The sequence below is a fragment of the Ascaphus truei genome, chromosome 12, assembly GCF_040206685.1.
Source record: "Ascaphus truei isolate aAscTru1 chromosome 12, aAscTru1.hap1, whole genome shotgun sequence".
NCBI classification, from domain to species: Eukaryota; Metazoa; Chordata; class Amphibia; order Anura; family Ascaphidae; genus Ascaphus; species Ascaphus truei.
Genome location: NC_134494.1, coordinates 37,497,295 through 37,524,794, shown reverse-complemented (window position 1 = coordinate 37,524,794; position 27,500 = coordinate 37,497,295). Strand labels below are relative to the sequence as shown.

Below are 27,500 nucleotides of genomic sequence, written 5' to 3'. Positions count from 1 at the left end.
ATACATTTAGCCACGCCCAGCACGCCTTTTGACACTTATATACACAGATACATATATATATATATATAGTGGTAAATTTGGGGGGTTTCTTAGAGTTTGCTGGGTATCTGTGTGATTATTACCCCTGAGTGACCCTGTAGATTGTGGGAGTTTCAATTCCTAGTCTGTTAGGCTTCTCGTTTACTGGCCCACTTATAAAGCAGTTGTAGCAGAAATTGCTAACTCACCGATAGCCTTCCCTGACTTGCTAGAAAAGCCACGGAACACAATTTATCTGACTGCCGCCAGGTTTCGTTTCCTTAACGCTCAAACAACACAAGTCTCTCCATTTTATTTGTGGCTTTCATGCCAGAGTGGGAATTAGTGACATATCACTTGCAGCCGCTGCTTTATATTGTGGGCAGCGTGTACTCCATAACGAAGCCATTATTCCCTCTTGGAGAAGATCCTTGGTAATGGAGAAGGTTGAGTCAAGACATTCCATATTGGTAATTTGGCATAAACCTTTGGTCCCTCGGGAAAACAACAGTCTACCTACCAAAATCCAGTAGAAGTTAGTTTCAAATGGGCCTCGTTGTCTGGAAAAAACAAATCTATTTTTAACAATGCACAGTTTTCTCTCTGCTACAGTCCTTTAAAATATAGTGAACAAAGCTAGTAAAGACTACTCATTTTTCTGTGTGGGATCACGAAACAGATAAATGAAAGTTAAGAAGCATATATTTGTGACCTATATGATTAACTCTGCAGGAATTACCATCGGATGACAATTTTTATGTATGATTAAGAAACAGAAGTGACATTTATTGCAATCTTCTTTGTATGATGTGTTTCTCCCCGAGAACTTGTTCCCCCTGTAAATGATGTAGTCCTAATTTAAAAATAGTACAAAATGATCATCACTGACATATTTACATTTCAATGTGATCTGATATATAGTGATGAAATTAGTGAGGTCACTGCAAACTTATAAACAATAACAGCTATTTTCCCCAGTTATGTTGAGCATAACATAGGGAGCAGGCACTTGCTCCTTTGTAAAAGCACAGGATGGGAATTGTTTTAGTTGAGCAACGGAAATTACATCTTACTTGTCAAGCAGCAAATGCCGGTTCCCCACTTTGCGATGTGAAGAATGACATTCATAATCTAGGGCAGTGTTTTTCAACAGGGGATCCACACAATTTCCAGGTAATTTGAAAATTATACGAAATACAGAAGAATTTGCAGTGCATCTGATCTCAGACGCGCTATTAGAGAGGGTTGGGGTTCATTACAATGTATCTGATCTCAGACGCGCTATTAGAGAGGGTTGGGGTTCATTACAATGTATCTGATCTCAGACACCCCAATAGAGAGGGTTGGGGTTCCTTAAAATGCATCTGATCTCAGACTCGCTATTAGAGAGGGTTGGGGTTCCTTACAATGCATCTGATCTAATACGCACTATTAGAGAGGGTTGGGGTTCATTACAATGTATCTGATCTCAGACGCGCTATTAGAGAGGGTTGAGGTTCCTTACAATCCATCTGATCTTAGCGCGTTATTATAGAGGGTTGGGGTTCATTACAATGCATCTGATCTCAGACACGCTGTAAGAGAGGGGTTGGGTTCCTTATATTGTATCTGATCTCGGATGCGCTACTAGAGAGGGTTGGGGTTCCTTACAATGCATCTGATCTCAGGCACGCTATTAGAGAGGGTTGAGGTTCCTTACAATGCATCTGATCTTAGCGCGTTATTAGAGAGGGTTTGGGTTCCATATATTGTATCTGATCTCAGATGCGCTATTAGAGAGAGTTGGGGTTCCTCTGACTTTCACAATATAATTACAGGGTTCCGTAAGCAAAAAAATGGTTAAAAAACACTGCACTAGGGTAAAACTCAAATGTTAGCTGGTCAGCATGAAATACTTGTTTTTTTCATGCAAGTTTGACTTAAGACTTCATTGTCTAGAAAATAAGTATTTGTAAGAAGACAATTTTTGACGGCAAAGAAAAATGATTGCTGCCACTAATGAAATAGCTGATGACAAAATAGTAGTCTTCTCGATTTTAATCACAAAAAGTAAACTGCTAGTGACAGGTTATGATGGATAGATTTGACATCTCGGTAAATCGCTGTCATTGATTCAATTATTCTAATTCAGAATAAAAGCTGTATACAGTATGTGTTTATGCTACAGTGGAGGTTTTTGCAATGATTGACAGTCATCATATTCAACTTTTAAAATCGAAGCCTGCAGTTTACATACCATTTTGTGAAGAAGGAATGCGTGAGCAGGCATGCCTTACAGTTTTTATAATATATTTCCCAAAATGTGTCTTAACCCAACACACACAGAATACACTGCACATAGCTCTGTGACTATTCATGGACTAGAATGGAAATATAAGGGAGTGTGAGATTTTCCCCAATACTTTATGGCCCATATTTGCCAAGAAGCGCTGGCTGCTCAATCAGATACATTTTCAGCTCCAGAAGTCACCTTACTATCTTATTTAAATGCACTGGAAAGTGTCCATTGGATTCGCACTGCTTGGCACACACAACCCTACATGAGTATGTCAAATTCACAACTAGAACAGAATACAAGAAACCCAATTTGCTTTACCGATTCTAATTATGTTCATTCCCAGGTGCTTATATGCAAGATATTCTGCACAATATTACTGCGACTTGGTTTTTTTTTTTTTAGTCTTGCATTTTGCACTATTTATTTATCAAGCCTGAATGAACACATCAGACTTACCAGCATTAATGTATCTGTCAGTTTGAATTTCAGTCTAGAATTAAATCTGTTGATGTAATTTCATAGTGCTGCCTTAAATTATTTAAAACTACTGTTTGGAAAAACAATGAAATCAAATCTGCTTTTGGGGAAAATTAATTGAAGTGCCTTTTAATGAGAATTAACATAAAATGTGACCTTATCTAAGTGAACGCTAACGATGGAGGGAGACCATGTTTTCAATATACCACGCGGTCTTTGAGGTCAATGCAATCTATGCATGTGCCATTACTATTACTACAATGTACTATTATTACATCTATTTATTACATATATTATATATCTATTACATGATTACAATCTACTATTACATCTTTCACAGCACAAGCTTGGTGTAGGGTATGTGCAGAGGTAAGCAAAATACAGAAATTAACAAAAGCAATGCTATTGATGGATGCTGTAAGCGTGTCACGAAGTCGTCTTCCATATTTATATTATACCTTCTGATTTGAATAAAGATTGATTGCTTATAATCATTTCTGAAGGCACACCATTTATTTTTTTAAAAGATAGGACATTATACGATAAACAGGACGCAGTTTGAGAATGTTGTTTTTTTTATTGAATATTCATCTGAATCATTAGTAATAATATTTACAAGAGCCATTAATAGCCCCGTTTAGGGCGTCAGAAAATCTGAATGTATCAGCGAAGGAGAAATCACTAGAAGTCCAGGTGCTTCTCGCCTGCGGCTCTGGTACCACATCCCGAGCTCAGCAGTTTGGCGGATCCTGACAGATCCTGTTTGCTTGAGCGGCTCACTGTATCTGACAAGTCTGGAGGCAAATGCAGTCTCTGGGTACAAATTGGAAATGAAAATAACAGAACCATTATTAAATGTTTATTTCCAGTAACACACAATATACCTTGTTAGCCATTCGGCGCTACATGGTATCTATACATTGCCTCCAAAACATTGGTTGGAAATAAAATGAACACACATAGCGGGGATATTTATTCAAACTCACATTGGTGCAGAAATAGCAACAGATTTGACATGGAAAGCAAGACTGTTCTTTTGATATAAATCTGCAATTTACTGTATTTCCATTCATTTTGTAGAGGGGAATAAATGAAGTTCTGCGTGTTCCATATATTAAAGTAATTTGTTTGCTGGGATAGGATTACAACCCTCCAACATGGTTTTCACGTTGTGATCTGAAGGAAAAGTATGTTGAATAAGTTTCACTAAGTTCTTTTTGCCTGAAATAATAATAATAATAGCATGTTTTTGTATAGCGCTGCTAGTTATACGTAGCGCTTTACAGAGACATTTTGCAGGCACAGGTCCCTGCCCCGTGGAGCTTACAATCTATGTTTTTGGTGCCTGAGGCACAAGGAGCCGACACCGGGAATTGAACCAGGGTCTCCTGCTCCAAACTCAGTGCCAGTCAGTGTCTTTACTCACTGAGCCACTGTTTTCTGATTATTGTATTGAAACACAATTGTATTGCATCAGCTTGCAAACAATTGAGAGGTTGTTATATATGCAGTTTGGCTAAACAAAGGTACCACAATATTCAGATAGAACAAGCCAAAATAATTATATTGACAAACATTTAAAAAAAACAACAAAAAAAAAACATTTCTGTTTGGAAGAAAAATGATTTATTCCTTACTTACACCTTTGGACACAAATATATATGGTGTGGTGTGTGTGGGGCAGTGTGTGTGTTGTAAATTTCAATTGATACACAATTGTTTGGAGGTTAGTGGCCCCTCCTCCCTGGTCTCCAACTCATCCCACCGTTTAAATGGCAGGTCTTGTTCTGCACAGGTGAATGCGCAGCCTATTAAGCCAGGTCTCCCTCCAGTAGAGAGGTTAGGAGAGCTTTTGGTGGTGACAGTAGAACGTGCAGAAGAGGGGATACCTTGGCGTGGTTTGCAGGCTTAATATGCTTTGGCCAAAGAATTTAACTAAATGACCCTCACTTCTGAAGAAAAACAGATAAGTATTTAACTAATTTCACTATATAATTTGTCACATTGGATGTAGCACTGAGGCTTTTTGTCTTTTGTTCTATACATGAGGTCACAATCCCAGGAGCGCTCCTTTTGACACAAAATATATGTGGTGTGGTGGGTTTGTACTCGGGGCCTGCGGGGGTTGTGTGTGTTATCTGGAATATACCAATATACTGTAAACACAAGACACATGCTAAAGCCTATATAATGGATACTTTAGTCAAACAAATGCAGCAAGGATAGCTTATCACAATACAGGCATACCCCGCTTTAAGTACACTCACTTTAAGTACACTCGCGAGTAAGTACATATTGCCCAATAGGCAAACGGCAGCTCACGCATGCGCCTGTCATCACGTCCTGAACAGCAATACCGGCTCCCTACTTTTACCGAAGCTGTGTGCAAGCGGGGAGACTATAGAGCCTGTTACAAATGCGTTATTTACATCAGTTATGCCTGTATATGACGATTGCAGTACAGTACATGCATCGATAAGTGGGAAAAGGTAGTGCTTCCCTTTAAGTACATTTTCGCTTTACATACATGCTCCGGTCCCATTGCGTACGTTAATGCGGGGTATGCCTGTAATAACTACATAAACCAACAATGACTTCTACATAAATATATGTACAATCATCAGCATTTGCTATGGTGTCTTTCTAAAAGTTGGAAGTTTATGGAACAAAATAAAAATGGTGCTTGAAGCAACTCTAGAGCCCATATCTATAAAACATACTTAAATCCCTAAACGTGATGTTACCCTCGCTTTACGTCACGTTAAGACTAATGGTGTATCTTCAAAGGACAATAACAATGTTAAGGCATGTTGTCTCCCATAACGAGCATTGCATTAACTATAACGGCCGTTAGTGAAGACATGCAAATGAGGCATTATCAGCAGGGCTGCTGGCAGCTTTCCTGGAGCCCAGAACTAGTTTCCCCCTACGCCCCATGTCGGCGACCTTGCGATACCTCCCCTCTTTCTCTTACACCCTCCCCCCTTCTCACACACTACCTCGCTATCACACCCACTCTATTTCTCTTCCCCTTTTCACCCCAACCATTGTATTTCTCCCTGCTCTCCACACTCAATAACCCCCCTCCTCACACACAATAATCCCCCTCCCCAATACACAATAATCCCCCTCCCCAATACACAATAATCCCCCTCCCCAATACACAATAATCCCCCTCCCCAAAACACAATAATCCCTCTCCCCAATACACACACACACACAAGGATCCTCCTCCCCAATACACACACACACACACACACACACACACACACACACACACACACACACACACACACACACACACACACACACACACACACACACACACACACACACCATAACCCCCTCCCCAATACACACACACAATACCCCCCTTCCCAATATAGAAACACAATAACCCCCTCCCTAATACACCCACACAATAACCCCCCTCCCCAACAATAATCCCCCTTCCCAAAACACACACAATAACCCCCTCCCCAACACACACAATAACCCCCTCCCCAACACACACACACACACACACACACACACACACACACACACACACACACACACACACACACACACACACACACACACACACACACACACACACACACACACACAATAATCCCTCTCCCCAATGCAGACATACACAATAATCCCCTCCCCAATAAACACACACAATAAACCCCCTCCCAATACACAAACACACAATAACCCCCTCCACAATACATACACACAATAACCCCCCAACCCAAAACCCAAACAATAACCCCCTCCCCCAATGCAGACACGCACAATAATCCCCCTCCTCAATACAGACACACACAATAACCGCCCTCCCCAATAGACACAATAACCCCCTTCCCCCAATAGAGACACACACAATAACCTGCTCAATACAGACACACAGTAAATTCCTCCCCTCCCTCAATACACACACACAATAACCCGCACAATACAGACACACAGTAAATTCCTCCCCTCCCGCAATACAGACACACACAATAACCAGCTCAATACAGACACACACAATAACCCGCACAATACAGACACACAATAACCAGCTCAATACAGACACACACAATAACCTGCACAATACAGACACACAATAACCCGCTCAATACAGACACACAATAACCCGCACAATACAGACACACAATAACCAGCTCAATACAGACACACACAATAACCCACTCAATACAGACACACACAATAATCCCGCTCAATACAGACACACACAATAACCCGCTCAATACAGACACACACAATAACCCGCACAATACAGACACACAATAACCAGCTCAATACAGACACACAATAACCAGCTCAATACAGACACACACAATAACCCGCTCAATACAGACACACACAATAACCCGCTCAATACAGACACACACAATAACCCGCTCAATACAGTCACACACAATAACCAGCTCAATACAGACACACACAATAACCCGCACAATACAGACACACACAATAACCCGCACAATACAGACACACAATAACCCGCTCAATACAGACACACACAATAACCCACTCAATACAGACACACACAATAATCCCGCTCAATACAAACACACACAATAACCCGCTCAATACAGACACACACAATAACCCGCTCAATACAGACACACAATAACCCGCTCAATACAAACACACACAATAACCCGCTCAATACAGACACACAATAACCCGCACAATACAGACACACACAATAACCCGCTCAATACAGACACACACAATAACCCGCACAATACAGACACACACAATAACCCGCTCAATACAGACACACACAATAACATGCTCAATAGAGACACACAATAACCTGCTCAATACAGACACACACAATAACCCGCACAATACAGACACACACAATAACATGCTCAATACAGACACACACAATAACATGCTCAATACAGACACACAATAACCCTCACAATACATACACAAACAATAACCCGCTCAATACAGACACACACAATAACCCGCTCAATACAGACACACACAATAACCCGCACAATACAGAAACACACAATAACCCGCACAATACAGACACACACAATAACCCGCTCAATACAGACACACACAATAACCCGCACAATACAGACACACACAATAACCCGCTCAATACAGACACACACAATAACATGCTCAATAGAGACACACAATAACCTGCTCAATACAGACACACACAATAACCCGCACAATACAGACACACACAATAACCCGCACAATACAGACACACACAAGAACCCGCACAATACAGACACACACAATAACCCGCTCAATACAGACACACACAATAACATGCTCAATACAGACACACAAGAACCCGCACAATACAGACACACACAATAACCCGCTCAATACAGACACACACAATAACATGCTCAATACAGACACACAATAACCCTCACAATACATACACAAACAATAACCCGCTCAATACAGACACACACAATAACCCGCTCAATACAGACACACACAATAACCCGCACAATACAGAAACACACAATAACCCGCACAATACAGACACACACAATAACCCGCTCAATACAGACACACACAATAACCCGCACAATACAGACACACACAATAACCCGCACAATACAGACACACACAATAACCCGCTCAATACAGACACACACAATAACATGCTCAATAGAGACACACAATAACCTGCTCAATACAGACACACACAATAACCCGTACAATACAGACACACACAATAACCCGCACAATACAGACACACACAATAACCCGCACAATACAGACACACACAATAACCCGCTCAATACAGACACACACAATAACCCGCTCAATACAGACACACACAATAACCCGCTCAATACAGACACACACAATAACCCGCTCAATACAGACACACACAATAACCCGCTCAATACAGACACACACAATAACCCGCTCAATACAGACACACACAATAACCCGCTCAATACAGACACACACAATAACCCGCTCAATACAGACACACACAATAACCCGCTCAATACAGACACACACAATAACCCGCTCAATACAGACACACACAATAACCCGCACAATACAGACACACACAATAACCCGCACAATACAGACACACACAATAACCCGCTCAATACAGACACACACAATAACATGCTCAATAGAGACACACAATAACCTGCTCAATACAGACACACACAATAACCCGTACAATACAGACACACACAATAACCCGCACAATACAGACACACACAATAACCCGCACAATACAGACACACACAATAACCCGCTCAATACAGACACACACAATAACCCGCTCAATACAGACACACACAATAACCCGCTCAATACAGACACACACAATAACCCGCACAATACAGACACACACAATAACCCGCACAATACAGACACACACAATAACCCGCTCAATACAGACACACACAATAACATGCTCAATAGAGACACACAATAACCTGCTCAATACAGACACACACAATAACCCGTACAATACAGACACACACAATAACCCGCACAATACAGACACACACAATAACCCGCACAATACAGACACACACAATAACCCGCTCAATACAGACACACACAATAACCCGCTCAATACAGACACACACAATAACCCGCTCAATACAGACACACACAATAACCCGCTCAATACAGACACACACAATAACCCGCTCAATACAGACACACACAATAACCCGCTCAATACAGACACACACAATAACCCGCTCAATACAGACACACACAATAACCCGCTCAATACAGACACACACAATAACCCGCTCAATACAGACACACACAATAACATGCTCAATACAGACACACACAATAACATGCTCAATACAGACACACACAATAACATGCTCAATAGAGACACACAATAACCTGCTCAATACAGACACACACAATAACCCGTACAATACAGACACACACAATAACCCGCACAATACAGACACACACAATAACCCGCTCAATACAGACACACACAATAACCCGCTCAATACAGACACACACAATAACCCGCTCAATACAGACACACACAATAACCCGCTCAATACAGACACACACAATAACCCGCTCAATACAGACACACACAATAACCCGCTCAATACAGACACACACAATAACCCGCTCAATACAGACACACACAATAACATGCTCAATACAGACACACACAATAATCCCCCGCCTCCCTCCCGAAGGCCTTCAGTTCCACGCTGATCCCGCTGGCGGAAGTTGGGACCAACTTCTGGCACTGGGGATGGGGCTTCCAGTGAAGGCCGGACTGCAGCTGTGGAGAGCTGGGGCCCGGCTGCCGGACCTGATCCCTAGTCGCGCCCAATTTACAGAGCCGGCCACGCTCTACCCCCCTGCTCGCGCCCCCCATCTTACCTGTCTCTGACTTCGGCGGCGTCATGTGACGTTGCGTTGCCATTTGACGCCGTGTTGTCATGGTGACGCGTTGCCGAAGAGCCGGCTGGAGCCCAGAACTAGTTTCCACTGGGGCCCCCTACGCCCCATGTCGGCGACCTTGCGATACCTCCCCATAACCAGCTCAATACAGACACACAGTAACCAGCTCAATACAGAGACAAACAATAACCCGCACAATACAGACACACACAATAACCCGCACAATACAGACACACAATAACCCGCTCAATACAGACACACACAATAACCCGCACAATACAGACACACAATAACCCGCTCAATACAGACACACACAATAACCCACTCAATACAAACACACACAATAATCCCGCTCAATACAAACACACACAATAACTCGCTCAATACAGACACACACAATAACCCGCTCAATACAGACACACACAATAACCCGCTCAATACAGACACACACAATAACCCGCTCAATACAGACACACACAATAATCCCGCTCAATACAAACACACACAATAATCCCGCTCAATACAAACACACACAATAACCCGCTCAATACAGACACACAATAACCAGCTCAATACAGAGACAAACAATAACCCGCACAATACAGACACACAATAACCCGCTCAATACAGACACACACAATAACCCGCACAATACAGACACACAATAACCCGCTCAATACAGACACACACAATAACCCACTCAATACAAACACACACAATAATCCCGCTCAATACAAACACACACAATAACTCGCTCAATACAGACACACACAATAACCCGCTCAATACAGACACACACAATAACCCGCTCAATACAGACACACACAATAACCCGCTCAATACAGACACACACAATAATCCCGCTCAATACAAACACACACAATAATCCCGCTCAATACAAACACACACAATAACCCGCTCAATACAGACACACAATAACCCGCTCAATACAGACACACACAATAACCCGCTCAATACAGACACACAATAACCCACTCAATACAGACACACACAATAACCCGCTCAATACAGACACACACAATAACCCGCTCAATACAGACACACACAATAATCCCGCTCAATACAAACACACACAATAATCCCGCTCAATACAAACACACACAATAACCCGCTCAATACAGACACACAATAACCCGCTCAATACAGACACACACAATAACCCGCTCCATACAGACACACAATAACCCGCTCAATACAGACACACACAATAACCCGCTCAATACAGACACACACAATAACCCGCTCAATACAGACACACACAATAATCCCGCTCAATACAAACACACACAATAATCCCGCTCAATACAAACACACACAATAACCCGCTCAATACAGACACACAATAACCCGCTCAATACAGACACACAATAACCCGCTCAATACAGACACACACAATAACCCGCTCAATACAGACACACAATAACCCGCTCAATACAGACACACAATAACCCGCTCAATACAGACACACACAATAACCCGCTCAATACAGACACACACAATAATCCCGCTCAATACAAACACACACAATAATCCCGCTCAATACAAACACACACAATAACCCGCTCAATACAGACACACAATAACCCGCTCAATACAGACACACAATAACCCGCTCAATACAGACACACAATAACCCGCTCAATACAGACACACACAATAACCCGCTCAATACAGACACACACAATAATCCCGCTCAATACAGACACACACAATAATCCCGCTCAATACAGACACACAATAACCCGCTCAATACAGACACACACAATAACCCGCTCAATACAGACACACACAATAATCCCGCTCAATACAGACACACACAATAATCCCGCTCAATACAGACACACAATAACCCGCTCAATACAGACACACAATAACCCGCTCAATACAAACACACACAATAACCCGCTTAATACAGACACACACAATAATCCCGCTCAATACAGACACACAATAACCCGCTCAATACAGACACACAATAACCCGCTCAATACAAACACACACAATAACCCGCTCAATACAGACACACACAATAACCCGCTCAATACAGACACACAATAACCCGCTCAATACACACACACAATAACCCGCTCAATACAAACACACACAATAACCCGCTCAATACAGACACACATAATAACCCGCTCAATACAGACACACACAATAACCCCGCTCAATACAGACACACAATAACCCGCTCAATACAGACACACAATAACCCGCTCAATACAGACACACACAATAACCTGCTCAATACAAACACACACAATAACCCGCTCAATACAGACACACACAATAACCCGCTCAATACAAACACACACAATAACCCGCTCAATACAGACACACAATAACCCGCTCAATACAGACACACACAATAATCCCGCTCAATACAGACACACAATAACCCGCTCAATACAGACACACAATAACCCGCTCAATACAAACACACACAATAACCCGCTCAATACAGACACACACAATAACCCGCTCAATACAGACACACAATAACCCGCTCAATACAGACACACACAATAACCCGCTCAATACAGACACACAATAACCCGCTCAATAAAAGAGTTACAGAGGCCTCACGCCTCCCCCGGCATTTAATTTAAATGCCTTGGGGAAGAGCGCGGGACCTCTGTAACCGCCACGCCCCCCCCCTAGAAAATCCCCCGCCCCCCGCCCCCCAGATTCCCATCTCATATCTTTCTGAACTTGAGTTAAAGACCTATTTCCGGGTCTAGATCACAGTAATCATAGGACATACTTAAAATCATGTTACAAGAAGATACAGCAACGTTACGTTAAGTACGTGCTAATGGGATGTAGGACCGACGTTGTTTTTACATGTAATTAGCTTCGAGGATGCACGTTAACCTCAGGGAACATAATGTCCGTTCCTAGTCTAGGTAACGTCATGCTTGGAGCCTGGATGGTGATATGTGGATGGGCACATACATTGATGAAGCTTGCTACAGTAAAGTGTTATGATGTTGTGGTTTAGTAGAGAACAAGTTGCCAAGATGGTTCCTGGCTAAGAAGAAATTTGGGGAACTGTAAACAAGTAAAATAAGAGTGGGCACAGGTACAGTAAGAGAGCGCAGGTGTAAAGGAATGAAGCAGAGAAATGGCAGTATTATAAGGGACTAGCTGAGAGACCCGGCGTTGCCCGGGATGTAATGTTCCCGTTCCTCTCTCTCCTCCCCCCTCTCTCTGTTTGTCCCCCATTCACATCAATCCAGTCCCCCCCCTCCCTCCCTCCTTTACAGCTTCATGTAGCGTGTGTGCGTCAGTCACTGTGTGTTTGCTCGCGCGTCAGTGAGTCTGAGGCAGAAACACAAACACACACAGACTGACTGACGCACACACACACAGTATTATAAGGGATTTGGGAAGTGCTGTTTCTCATGGTAACAACAGTTTGGAAGATAAACGGGCTACAAATGTAATAGCTACAATTTCTCTATGGGACAAGCAGCGGCTCGGCGAGGAAAGACACGACTGATAACAGCGACACTGAGTGTGAAGCACGGGAGCCTGGTGCCACTTCCTTGTGACCTCGGGTAAGTCACTATATCTCCCTGTGCCTCAGGCACCAAAATCATAGATTGTAAGCTCTACAGGGCAGGGGCTGTGTCTGTAACAATCCTATGTGCTGCGTACTGCGCGCTGTACTGAAACTGTGATGCGCTTTAAGTCTCTATTATTATGTGGGGCCTCAATTGGTAATAATAATCAAAAGCGCACATATAAGAATTACTGTACTCTCAGATTTTTCATGTGGTTTCTGTGCAAAGCAGCAGAAATAGTTTTGTGTAGAAACAAACCAGGCAGCAGAGCAAAATGTGTGCGGCGCCCGAGGCGGAAAAATGCCGTGCTCAGCTTGTGACAGCTGAGACCAGAGCAGGAGTTTAAAACACAAGAATCACGAGAGTGATAGAATAGTGAATTTCTTTTTCATAAAAGGTGACAGTCATGATTTCACAATACTATATTGTCCTACTGCAATTTGTGGCACCAGAATACGGATCAATCAATACACTGAGGCGACAAGGGACCAGGTGTTAATGTACAAAAACAGACACCTCATTGAGACACCACTTTTCTTAAGAGTTTGCTTTTCTGTAGCAGTGAAGTGCCTCTTAGCCCTAAAGACTTTGTACAAATTGCCCTATTACTTTCCATTGTACATCCTTATTCCACCTTTCATACTTTCATAGCTTTCTATCTTGAAAAAAACATTTTTTTGGGGGGGCTTTAAAAAGTGTTAGTCATTGGGATTTACGGACAATCGATTTAAAACTTAGGCATGTCCATGGCAAAGGTAGAATTGCATGCTTTACCCCAATACAAGCCTCTAAATAGCGCCTAACAAAATCAGCATTTCTTGTTTTTTTATGCGAGAATTGTTTCTGTACTTTTCCCGCTTGGATCCTACGGTATAGATTTGCAATGTTCCCAAAGATATAAAACAATTCAAAACAGTTTTAAAGGCCTCAATGATTTGACTTTATTCCAAATCCAGTACATGTTGCTGAAAGGATTTGTACCTATAAACAGGGCTCGACAAATGCACTCGCCCGCACGCCACGGGCGAGGCATTTTGGCTGCTGTCGAGTGCCTTGGAGTCATTTGACACCGCGCGGCTATTTTTTCAGGACCTGCAGGGGGAAAGAGTACAATTTGCAGGGGATGACGGAGATCGTCGCACCACGCCGCCGATCCCCCCCCCCCGCAGGTAAGAGTCGGGGGGGAGGAGGGAGTTTTTTGGCGGGCGAGTTATTTTGGGGGGCAAAGGTGAATCTGTTTTCCCTAGTTTGTAGAGCCCTGCCTATAAACATGGTCTCCATTGTGAATTTTCTGCGCACTGCATTATAAGTCAGTCCTAATGACTGCCACATTGGACAGCTTCTAGCACATCTTGGTAAAAATGGCATCTTCTGACCAATTTAAGACAATAGGTTGTAAAGTGTAATCCGGCAGAGAAGGTGTGTTAGGCTGAGGCCCCGGTATGCGCGCCTGCTAGGCTGACAGCGCGTGCACCCGAGATCCCCGGTCAACAGTGAGCTGCACGGGGAAAGACGAGGGGCGTGGTCATGACATCACCCAGCAGGTTCGCCATCATTGGCTGAACCACTAGGGGGCGCGGCCAGCGCACCATCACAAGTTGTGATCACAGATTTCCTGTCTTTAGGGAAATCTGTTCGCACAACGCGGCGGGCAATGTATGTAGCGGGCCCGGCCCCATTTAGGGGCGGCTCTTGTCCCTGTAGCACACGCCATAGCGGGCTCGGCAGCAGGCACCTAGCCTTATGGTGTAACGTCTGTAAATAAGACCCTAAGTAGGTGGATCATTGTTACGCTGTGCTCATCACAAACAAGACGAGACCCCTGTACTGAGATGGGAGTATAAACACACCAGCCACAAACACGGGGATCGCGTCCGGAGTGTAGAGTAGTTGTGCTAGCCGGGTCTGGGGTAGAGAGGTCAGGGTAGTCGTTAATACTTGCCATGGTTGGGTTTGGAGAGTGCAGGATGGTCGAGGTGCAATGCCGTGGTCGGGAGTAAGGAGAGCAGGATGGTTGAGGTGCAATGCCGTGGTCTGGGTTGGAGAGGAGCAGAGGGTCAGAATTAGCCGAGGTCAGAGTTCTAGAAAGCAGATGGTCCAGGGGCAAGCCAGGTCGGTAGACGAAGGGTTAACTAGAAGCAAGGCACAAACTGGAGCGAGGCAAGACAGGAGTGGTAAACACTGTAACACAATCTATGCTCAGCCAAAGAGCCTGTGACTCAGCTGAGCATATATACAGGGCTGGGCCAATCCCCATGGGGGGTGGAGTGGAGGCGCGGCCTCAGTGGGAGCCTGTGATAGGTGGTGTGATTGAAGCACAGCTGCACCTTATAAAAGCAGATCGATTGTTGTCCTGGAGCGTCGCGCACGCATCACGTGCGTGCGCCGCGCCCCGTGAGCGCGCGACGTGATCTAGTGCCCACCTCTGCGGCGTCAGAAGTTCGGCCAACTGAAGCCCCGCGCTTGCGAGAAGACGAGCGGGGCTGCCGGGTGTCAGGGATCCTCACAGTCATATGGGAAACCCTGCACCAAGGCACATAACTGCCATGAAAATGAGACACTGCCTGAGAACCTGGAGAAACCTTCATTATTTTGTACAGAGTAAAACCCAGTTTAATGGACCAATGCTAAAAAGCCTTCAAATGTGCTGTACATCAGTTTCAAGAACGCTCGGGTCATTTCCATGGACATCTCATCAGAAAGCACAAGGAAGCTGACAAGTTCTAAGGCTCAGCCTTTACTCATTCATTAGTATGGGATTAAAGGCATGCTAAAGCCCTTTTGTGGATCGAAGACTCAACAAATGTCAATGCATGTTAATAATCTCTTAAGTGAAAGATATCATTATTATGAATAAAGAAATATTACACAACAGAGCTACACAAATCACGGTACTATATTACAACCTAAGGATCCCACCTCCTTATAATTCAGTTAACACAACTGAATACAATGCATGTTTACTATTAGTTGCTGACAAAAATCCTAAAATGAACAGCAAGAACATTATATAACGTTATACAAGTCTGAGCATGGCAACCAAGGTGATTTAAATTTTGTTTTACGATACAAATGGCGCTAGCAGTATAGTATCTACTCTGAATATTTCATTAATGACTAAACGTGAGTGACTAAAAACAAATTTGGCAATTTCATGCAGACTGGAAACATTAACATGCCTTTGCGTAATTTTTGTTGGGAATAGAGCAGTAAGCCTACATTTATGTATGTTAGAATGGCATGTCGAAATTATTTCTATTTGGCTGAATAAGCTGGCCAAAGTCAAATGGAGTAAAGTGAAGACTGCGTCAACGGAACACTGTATATTCCTCAGTAATACCAAACACTGGCCATGCCGTAGGGTTGCCAGGTGTCCAGTATTTACTCTACTGTTCTGTATTTGGACACACTCTCCAGTAAAATCTTAGAGGTAATACTGGACATAGTGACCAGACCGGCTTGGGGGGTTACGGGACTTCCACGAGCAGGGTTATTGCTAGGGGGCTGGGCAGCTTCCCCCATCCTGATTGGTTGTTGCTGGGTAATGAAGCCCATCAGGAGGAAGTGTCAGAAGCCTGGGGGTGGGGCCAAGGAAAGGAGGAAACTGCATGGGCAGGAGAGAGGCGAGAGGGGTGTGTGTGTGTCTCGATCTTGTCGCACCTTTCATCATTGTGTCTAGTATTTTTGGAGAAGCCACATGGTAACCCTAGCCACGAGTTACCAAACCGAGATTCGCACCTGAATTGGCGATACCTGCCATTAAAGACAATGGCAGATATCGCCAATACGGGTGTGACTGCTTGAGTCAAAGTGGCTGTCCCAAACTGAATGGCCATGTTTTCTCAGTCCTGACGACGGCCCGAGCTGGGATTGAAACGCGTTGGAGGAAATATAATGTAATCAATCAAGAAACCCTATGCAAGTTTTTTTTGACTGCCTTCCTACTTTTGCCAAACTGAACCAATATCATTACACCATCACATAGTCAATTAAATAAAAACCAGGTGATCTGATTACCTTATCGCTGCGGTGGAGCAAGACTGGCAATTTGATAAAACTATTATCTTGTCAAATATACAATCATCGTTTAATTCAGCGGTAGAATAGCTGCAGTCTGCTACACGGTTTCCCGAATTACGTATACCGCTTAATAAAAGCAATAAGCATGGTTTATTTTGTGATTATTATTATTAACTGTACTTCTGCGTTTTAAATAATCCAGTGGACATTCAATTGCAAATATTTCATTAACTGCTGAATATAAGGTGGATTTAGTTTATTATTAAAAAAAAAAAAAGAGGAGTGTCTCCACGGATTTTATAAATGCAATCATTTATTGAGGCCAAATAAAGTGGCCAACGTTTCGGCTGTCCCAGCAGCCTTTGTCATGGAGTGGCACTCCTTGCCGTGAGAGCCGAAACGTTGGCCACTTTATTTGGCTTCAATAAATTATTGCATTTATAAAATCCGTGGAGACTCTACTCTTTCTTTTTTATGTATCCTGTACCTGGGATTGCAGCGGGGCCTTCCCTGTGTATCCTGTACCTGGGATTGCAGCGGGCCTTCCCTGTGTATCCTGTACCTGGGATTGCAGCGGTTCTTCCCTGTCTCCTGTACCCGAGATTGCAGCGGGTCTTCCCTGTGTATCCTGTACCTGGGATTGCAGCGGGGCCTTCCCTGTGTATCCTGTACCTGGGATTGCAGCGGGCCTTCCCTGTGTATCCTGTACCTGGGATTGCAGCGGTTCTTCCCTGTCTCCTGTACCCGAGATTGCAGCGGGTCTTCCCTGTGTATCCTGTACCTGGGATTGCAGCGGGCCTTCCCTGTGTATCCTGTACCTGGGATTGCAGCGGGCCTTCCCTGTCTCCTGTACCCGAGATTGCAGCGGGTCTTCCCTGTGTATCCTGTACCTGGGATTGCAGCGGGTCTTCCCTGTGTATCCTGTACCTGGGATTGCAGCGGGTCTTCCCTGTGTATCCTGTACCTGGGATTACAGCGGGCCTTCCCTGTGTATCCTGTACCTGGGATTACAGCGGGCCTTCCCTGTGTATCCTGTACCTGGGATTACAGCGGGTCTTCCCTGTGTATCCTGTACCTGGGATTACAGCGGGTCTTCCCTGTGTATCCTGTACCTGGGATTACAGCGGGCCTTCCCTGTGTATCCTGTACCTGGGATTACAGCGGGCCTTCCCTGTGTATCCTGTACCTGGGATTGCAGCGGGCCTTCCCTGTGTATCCTGTACCTGGGATTACAGCGGGCCTTCCCTGTGTATCCTGTACCTGGGATTGCAGCGGGTCTTCCCTGTGTATCCTGTACCTGGGATAGCAGCGGGCCTTCCCTGTGTCTCCTGTACCTGGGATAGCAGCGGGCCTTCCCTGTGTATCCTGTACCTGGTATTGCAGCGGGCCTTCCCTGTGTATCCTGTACCTGGGATTACAGCGGGCCTTCCCTGTGTATCCTGTACCCGGGATTGCAGCGGCCTTCCCTGTGTATCCTGTACCCGGGATTGCAGTGGGTCTTCCCTGTGTATCCTGTACCTGGGATAGCAGCGGGCCTTCCCTGTGTATCCTGTACCTGGGATTACAGCGGGTCTTCCCTGTGTATCCTGTACCCGAGATTGCAGCGGGTCTTCCCTGTGTATCCTGTACCTGGGATAGCAGCGGGTCTTCCCTGTGTATCCTGTACCTGGGATTACAGCGGGTCTTCCCTGTGTATCCTGTACCTGGGATTACAGCGGGCCTTCCCCGTGTATCCTGTACCTGGGATTGCAGCGGGGCCTTCCCTGTGTATCCTGTACCTGGGATTGCAGCGGGGCCTTCCCTGTGTATCCTGTACCTGGGATTACAGCGGGCCTTCCCTGTGGATCCTGTACCTGGGATTACAGCGGGCCTTCCCTGTGTATCCTGTACCTGGGATTACAGCGGGCCTTCCCTGTGTATCCTGTACCTGGGATTACAGCGGGCCTTCCCTGTGTATCCTGTACCTGGGATTACAGCGGGCCTTCCCTGTGTATCCTGTACCTATATATATATATATACACACACACACAAACACACACACAGATGTAGCAAGACTTACTGTCCTCGGTGCCATGACTGTCACTGCTACAGTGTGGCACCGCGGCTGCAGTCCTCGCAGCCTCAAAGACAATAAACTGCCTAGGAGGATGAGCTGTGCAGTGGTCCATGCTTCTGAACGGGACCCCGCAGCATTAATCCTTTTTGGGCCGGCTGCAGGGAGAGAGAATATTGATACTCACCTTCCAGACAGGCTGCGCAGCCGTCTGCGTCCCCGCAGCGCGGGTAAGATGCACAGCTGTAATTCCTTCTCCCTGGATGATGTCAATGCCCTTATATGGGGTTCTACATCATGAGGGGGAGTCTATACAACCATATTCAGTCATCTACATCATCAAGGTGGCTGCACAGTGCTACTTGATGCCCAGCGTGTCTCAAATATGTTGACCATTATTTGCATCCCCATTGTAATGGAAACCCACATACAGATGGGCAATGTGTGACGTTCAGACACTTTATACTTCCATTAACCACTCCAAGGAAATACAGACGGGAAGGTTCTTTCTGGATTCGGATCTGTCTTGGCCTTATATACAGCAGCAGTTTTTACTATCTGTTATTGAATTTATGTTGACATCCTTCTTTTATTTGAGGATTTAATTTCTTTCCAGATCTGTGGAACGGCCATAGAGAGCAGGTTCGCGCCCCCAGCTATGCAAATCTATTCATGGGGCATTGGGAAAATAGATATTTGTGGAACAGCAGCGAGCTCGGTGCGGGCCTGGTCTCCTATGGCCGTTTCATGGAGGACATGCTTCTTATTTGGCGACAGTGAAAAGGGAGAGCTTAATGTTTTTTTAAATCTGAACTAAATCATAATGATATGGACCTCAGATTTACTTTTAATATTGACTTTAACTGTATTGTATTTTTGGACTTAGAACTAATGATATATCAAGAATTGAATATACAAACAAAGACACACTGTAAGCCAGTGGCTTCAAACAGCTATCTGCATGCAAAAAGTAATCACCATGAAAAATGGACCAAGAACATATCGGTGGGTCAATTTAATCGACTAAAGAGAAACTGAAGAAAAGGAACTGTGCAGCGCCTAACAGTGACACAACATTATAACGCTAATCAAATATAAAAAATATAAAAATGACCGTTCGGGAAAGTCCTTAGAACAATTGTCCAATTATCTTTCTTTCCACATATGCTGAGTTTCATCCGGATCCAGCTTTCCATACCATTGGACAATTGTTCCAAGGACTTTCCCTACCAAGGACGGTCATTTTTTTTATATTTGATTAGCGTTATAATGTTGTGTCACTGTTAGGCGCCGCACAGTTCCTATTGTTCACTTGTATATATCCTACCTGGGGTGGTAGGATTTACTGATTGGCAGCCACCGAGGAGCACTACAATATTTTATTTAAGTGTTAGTACACATTAAGTCACCTTCATTTCATTGTGAATTTTCTGTTAGTTTTGTGACTAAAGAGAAACTGTTCATCTAATACAGATTTTGTATGCCCGTCCAAAATTCTCTTTTCAGTTAAGGGTTAAGATCCAGAAATGATTGAAAATTCTTTTCAGACGGCAAATGCCCGTAACAGAGAAAATGTAATGTTGAAATATAGGGAAAGAACAGCAATTAAGAAAATTAGAGGATGGCAATCTTTGGAAACCAGTATTAAAAAGGATACACAAATACCCTTTATTACAAAATACAACCGGCGTGCAGGGGTTATTACAAATATTCTAACAAAACACTGGAATATCCTAATGTGTAATACTTTGTTAAACACACTTTTGAGAGATACACCTTCCCTGATCTTTAGGATCGCCAAAAGAATTCAAAATGTACTTGCACCTAGAAAACTCAAAAGAACTGGTATGGAAACTCTGACATAGATGGGCAACGCACCTGGCAACCATAGATGCAATAGAAGTAGATTTATGACTTGTAAAGATCTCATTGAGGGAAATACAGTAGGTTTGTATCATTTTCGAACAAGGAAGAATTTGGGGTAAGGGGCCTTATCAATTGCTTAACCAGTCATGTAGTTTACATGCTGCATTGTGAATGTGGATATCTATAAATAGGGCGAACGATGTGCTCTTTGAGTACCTGTTTCTTAGAACACAGACGAAACATCTGCAACCCCTGGTAAGATGTATGCATCTGACACAGATACACTGCCCTCTGCCTGCAATAGGAAACTACAACTCCCAGCATGCTGTGCTGCATCAGGGAGCCACTTCCGGTGCAGGAAGATGTGACTTGTGATGGACAGGGCCTCAGCCAATGAGACTGGACACTGGAGAGGCGGGACTAGGTGAGGAGATCTGAAAGAGTCCCTGGCAGAGCACTCAGGGACAGATCTGCGCGAGCCTGAGATCTCAGGCCTGACTGTTAGTGACCGGAGCCAGTTTACATTCCGCAGGTGCTAGCGGATGTTGGTTGGAGGGAGAGCAGCTAACCTCGCGAGGAGGCCCAGCGGATCACCTAAGTGAGAGCAGCACAGAGGAACATGCACCGTCAGAGGGGATCCTCAACAGATATATATATATATATATATATATATATATATATATACGTTACCATCAGGAATGATGGCACAAAGACGACAGCACTCAAAAGTATAATCCAAAGTAATTGTATTAAAGAAATAAACAGCACAAAATACAACGTTTCGATCTGCACAGAGGGATCTTCATCAGGGGGGTGTGCAGTGTCCCCTGATGAAGATAACTCTGTGCGGATCGAAATGTTGTATGTTGTACTGTTTATTTCTTTAATACAATTACTTTGGATTATACTTTTGAGTGCTGTCGTCTTTGTGCCATCATTCCTGTATTAGTTTATGGCCACAGCACCAGACCTATCAAGTTTATTTACTGGAGTGCTGGTTACCTTCCTTCTCATATATATATATATATATATATATATATATATATATATATAGTGGTACCGACACGTTTTGCAAAGTACAGGCTAGCAACATTGATACATAGTTAAGCGCTCCAACGGTATGACGGCACCATCAGAGGCCTTGCTAGCCAGGATTGGGTGGCCTCAGCAACACACACTGACATGCACCCGCACAGCGTTTAGTGGGTCATGTTATGTTAATGTGTTATGTGAATGTATATAGTGATCCTTCTGCTAAGGATCAGAAGGTACAAAATTGTCTATAGCTACTTACTATATAAACATGGTTGTACTATAAACCTTACTATAGTCTGTCTCCTGTAGTGTGACCTAATGCCACGCGGAGAACATCACAGAGGAGGACTCAGGCCCCCACCTCAGCAGCAGGTGTTAGTCTGAGGCAAAAAAGGGGGGCCGGGGTTATTACACATCATTAAAGGGATAGGCACGGTGTACCTAAACACTTTGTGTAGATGGTCTACGTGTTTTGGGAGGTGATAGAATGAAATATTTAAACAGGAGACTTACTGGATTTACAAGCTGGGCACCATGACACCAGAAGGACTAAACGAGTGCCTGGATATTAGTACAATAGGAGGGAGGTGAGTGTCTGGCGTTTAATACAATAGTAAGAAGATTTGGGACCATCAATATGGGCAGGTGAGATCTCATTCATTTACAAATGTAAATTTTCTCCCATCTGCAATTATTATTTGCAAAAATATAGTGATATATGAGCAATATATTACTGATTATTTTGGATTGTTATCCATATTTATTATTTGTTTTTTTTAGTCGTGATCGCTCATGATGGTTTGATTTATGGTCAGGACGTGAATTGGAAAAAGATAACCAATTATTTTTCTCTCTCTATTCGAGTTGTATACACATATAACGGGCTCATGTCCACGTATATCTGCGTTTATACAACAATGTTCTTAAGGCAATGTACAGTATTGTGAGGATATTTTGAATTTATTGTAATACCTTTTTTTTTTTTTTTCAGTTTTAAAATAATATTTGTGGTTTCTTTTAGAGCAAAATTGATTGAAACTGTTTGGGAACGCAATCTGCTCTTTCGAATTGTAACAGTACTTACACATTTGATGTGTTCATTGTTTTGCATGACAAAAATCAGCACTGAATTAGTTAATCCCAATTTCCGCTCTCTTTGTTTGAAAATGCTGGAGGGAATCTACTGCTCCAATCGGATTGGTTATTTGGTATCGCTTTATAGCTCCATATTATACAAACCACGAGTGTTGTTTATTCCCCTCGATGACGTCACGTCATCGGTGACGAAACGCACAGGGGGTTACGTTCCAGTATTGCTTGCATCGGTCAGAGCTCCTCGAGGAGGAGAGACAAGTTTGTGCGAAAGGCCGCTCTGGTTTCAACAGGAGTTGAAAGGGCTCCACGTCGACCTGCAAACGGACACCTACAGACACCTACCTCTAGGGATATTACCTAACAACTGCATATACCTGGAATGACTGGTGAAAAAAGCAATGTATTGCACGAAGTGTTGATTATTCTCTTTTAGCCTGTACTTTTTTTTGTACACATATCTATACACACCCACACTTATATATACATATAAAATACACACTCCATCCTCCGCTCCCATCTCCACGAGCCTCAGATCGTCCGGATAGTGTCCTGGTGATGTCAATGGGGACTACAGAAGCTCCGGTTGGCCAAAAAAAACAACAATACGTGTTTCTCAGACAGTTCATCAGTTGTCAACTGGTGTGTTATCCCTCATACAGTAGGTATATATGGTGTTGGGAAGCTTTAATGGGATATGGCCACACCTTTGTTGGATCATTTAAAATAGCAGACACTCTAAACAATTATTATTTTTTGTAAATGTGTTTATTTGTGCCTTCTTTATTGTATTTCTGGTTTCTATTTTTATATTTATTTACATTTTTACGCTGGCTGTGCCTTCATGCTTGTATTTGCAATTTTGGGAATATCCCTTTGAGTGCTAGTTAGTATTTTTTCATAGACATATATATATATATGGAAGAAACGACCTAGGCGCAAATAAGCCAGGAAAGAAACAAAGAGAAAAATATCATAGGGCAGTATGTCTGTAATTTTCAGATAATAGGTGGTAAGATATACACTTACACTTAGTTCAGCAAATTAAAGCATTTAATCCTCAATGGGACTCAGGAACTCTGCCTCTGGTTGTCCTTGCGATTTCTATGTGTCTCATTCACTTCACTCAGTATTAGCCCCTGAGGAAGCCCAAGTGGAGAAACGCGTAGGGCAGACGTTTCCAGTTGTGCAGTTTGAGACGCGCTGTGGACAGGTCTTGTTACCGGAGCAGAGGCAGCGCACTGACGTCATTGGAAGACGGAGTCTCGCGAGAGTCTGAGCCGGAGCACATGACGCGGAAGTGATCCAGTACAGCAGCAGTGCAGAGAACCGGAGAGAGACAGATACGAGTGTGAGAGACTCATTTAAAACTCTCAACTGCTTGAAAATATTTCACAGCATGTGAGTGGAATACTGTTTGTTATTTTTTAGATAGATTTTTATTAAAAGGTTTTACACTATACCTTGTTCTATTGTCCCTTTTCCACTCCACCCCCCCCCCCCCCCGTTTCCCTCCCCCCCCTCCCGGTGAGTTTCATCCCCTGCAAAGGTATCGTCCAGCAGCAGAAGGACGGTGATTCTGCAGCATCTTTCTGGAGTAACCAATGAAAGTGAAGTGAATGAGACACATAGAAATCGCAAGGACAACCAGAGGCAGAGTTCCTGAGTCCCATTGAGGATTAAATGCTTTAATTTGCTGAACTAAGTGTAAGTGTATATCTTACCACCTATTATCTGAAAATTACAGACATACTGCCCTATGATATTTTTCTCGTTGTATCTTTCCTGGCTTATTTGCGCCTAGGTCGTTTCTTCCCTGTATTATCCATTGCGGCAAGTGTGGAGCCGCAGACCTAATCGGCAGCATCTGAGTAGGGTCAGATTTTAAGGTATATCACCTCTCGTTTGACTGATTGGCCAGGTGTAGTTATTATTGCAACTGCATCTAACTAAGTGTTTGGAATTTGCGCTGTTTGTATCTTGTTTTTTTCTATATATATATATATATATATATATATATATATACACGCACACACACACACAAGAATGAAATGGACTATATACTAACAAAAAACGTGATTAAAGGAGTGATTACCGATTGCAAACAGATGTAATCTGCAGTGAACCAAAGTTGGAAAGAAGGAAACTGATTAAAAAGAAGCCAAAAACAATCAACACCAATAACCTCAAGAATAACAGAGAATTTCAACTAGAACTGAAAAATTGCTTCAGCTTGCACACAGAGCATGGGGACACATAAAAAAAGGATTATGAAAAACCTATGAAGATGGTCGTTGAATGCGCAGAAAAAACGGAAGAAATCGCTAACAAAAAACAGTATAATAAAATATCTAATGAGACAAAACAATTAAAGAAACAAAGCAATGCCAAGACGCAAGAATTGAATATGCAGAGCTGTGCAAAACAATCTGCAAACCTTTAAATGAAGATGTAAGAAAATTCTACTGTGATATGGTGAAGACAATTGAAGATAACAAAAGTTTAAAGGAGACAAATCAACGACTTCTGGTTCGGAAGAAGCATAACCAGCAGAGGACAAGCTAGCATAAGCCACCAATAATGTACCATGTGTCCTTCCGAAAGAAGTGTCAAAAGAAATAAAATCCATGAAGAATGGGAAGCTTCCCGGGGAAGATGGAACTACAATTGAAATCTTGAAAGAAGCAGGGGAAGAAGTAGAAAACATTCTTTCAAAACTCTTTACATGCATCTTAAAGAACATGGGAAATTCCAGAGCAATAGAGTACTGTCATAATTATCCTCATCCACAGGAAAGGAAAGAAAAAAAGATGTCAAGAACTACAGACCAATCAGCTTACTTCCAATCACGTACCAGATTTTTACGAAGATATTCGTATACGATACGAAGATACTAATCGGCTACAACAGACCCTGAACTTTGCCCAGCCTAACAAACAAACAAGATTTTGCAGTGGATACAACACAATGGACCACATTCAAGTCGTACAAGAAGTGATTTCTCGAAGTAATGAACAAGATCTAACACTTGGCTTAGGATTCGTAGATTATGAAAAAGCATTTGTTCGGTCTACACCTCAGCAGTCCAGAACATTAAGACAAAATATTGAAGAAGCATACATTGATATTTTAAAGAACATTTACGACTGCCACATCAACCATTAGATTACATGAAGATACCAGCAAAACAAGGATCTGCAAGGGAGTGCGACAGGGAGACTCCGTGTCACCAGTATCAGTAAGGGAGTGCAGCAGGGAGACACCGTGTCACCAGGATCAGTAAGAGTGTGTGACAGGGAGACACCATGTTACCAAAGCTTTTCACAGCAACACTTGAAGAATTGTTCAAAACATTAAATTGGAAAGAAAAAGGAATCAAAATCAACAGAGAATGTTTTCGTCACCTACGATCTGCAGATGACATTGTTAATTTTGCACAAATCCAAAAGACCTACAACAACAAATTGGAGAATTCGCTGAAGCAAGTAAGAATTTAGGCCTCCATAGGAATCTTAGCAAGACTAAAGTGATGTTCAACAAATGTGTTAAGTTAGCAAAGATTGAAATAAATGAAATAGAGCTAGAAAACGATATCTACCTTGGCTGGCAAATAATATATTTGGACCTTTCGAATTAAATCCATAAGAGAATAAAGATTGGATTT

At 43.2% G+C, this 27,500-nt stretch overlaps 1 protein-coding gene across 3 annotated transcripts in view; it reads right to left on the bottom strand.

Moving 5' to 3' along the window:
• The window catches only part of ELP4 (elongator acetyltransferase complex subunit 4), a 319,054-nt gene that overhangs the window by 46,307 nt on the left and 245,247 nt on the right, over positions 1-27,500 (bottom strand). The window contains exon 10 of one of the 3 annotated variants that reach the window (XM_075567331.1): positions 3,331-3,586. The exons of the other annotated variants lie outside the window; for them this stretch is intronic. Coding sequence (XP_075423446.1) covers positions 3,455-3,586 — 132 coding nt within the window. The 3' untranslated portion in view covers positions 3,331-3,454. Of the gene's footprint in view, positions 1-3,330; positions 3,587-27,500 lie in introns of those variants that run through there. 3 annotated transcript variants of the gene reach the window in all.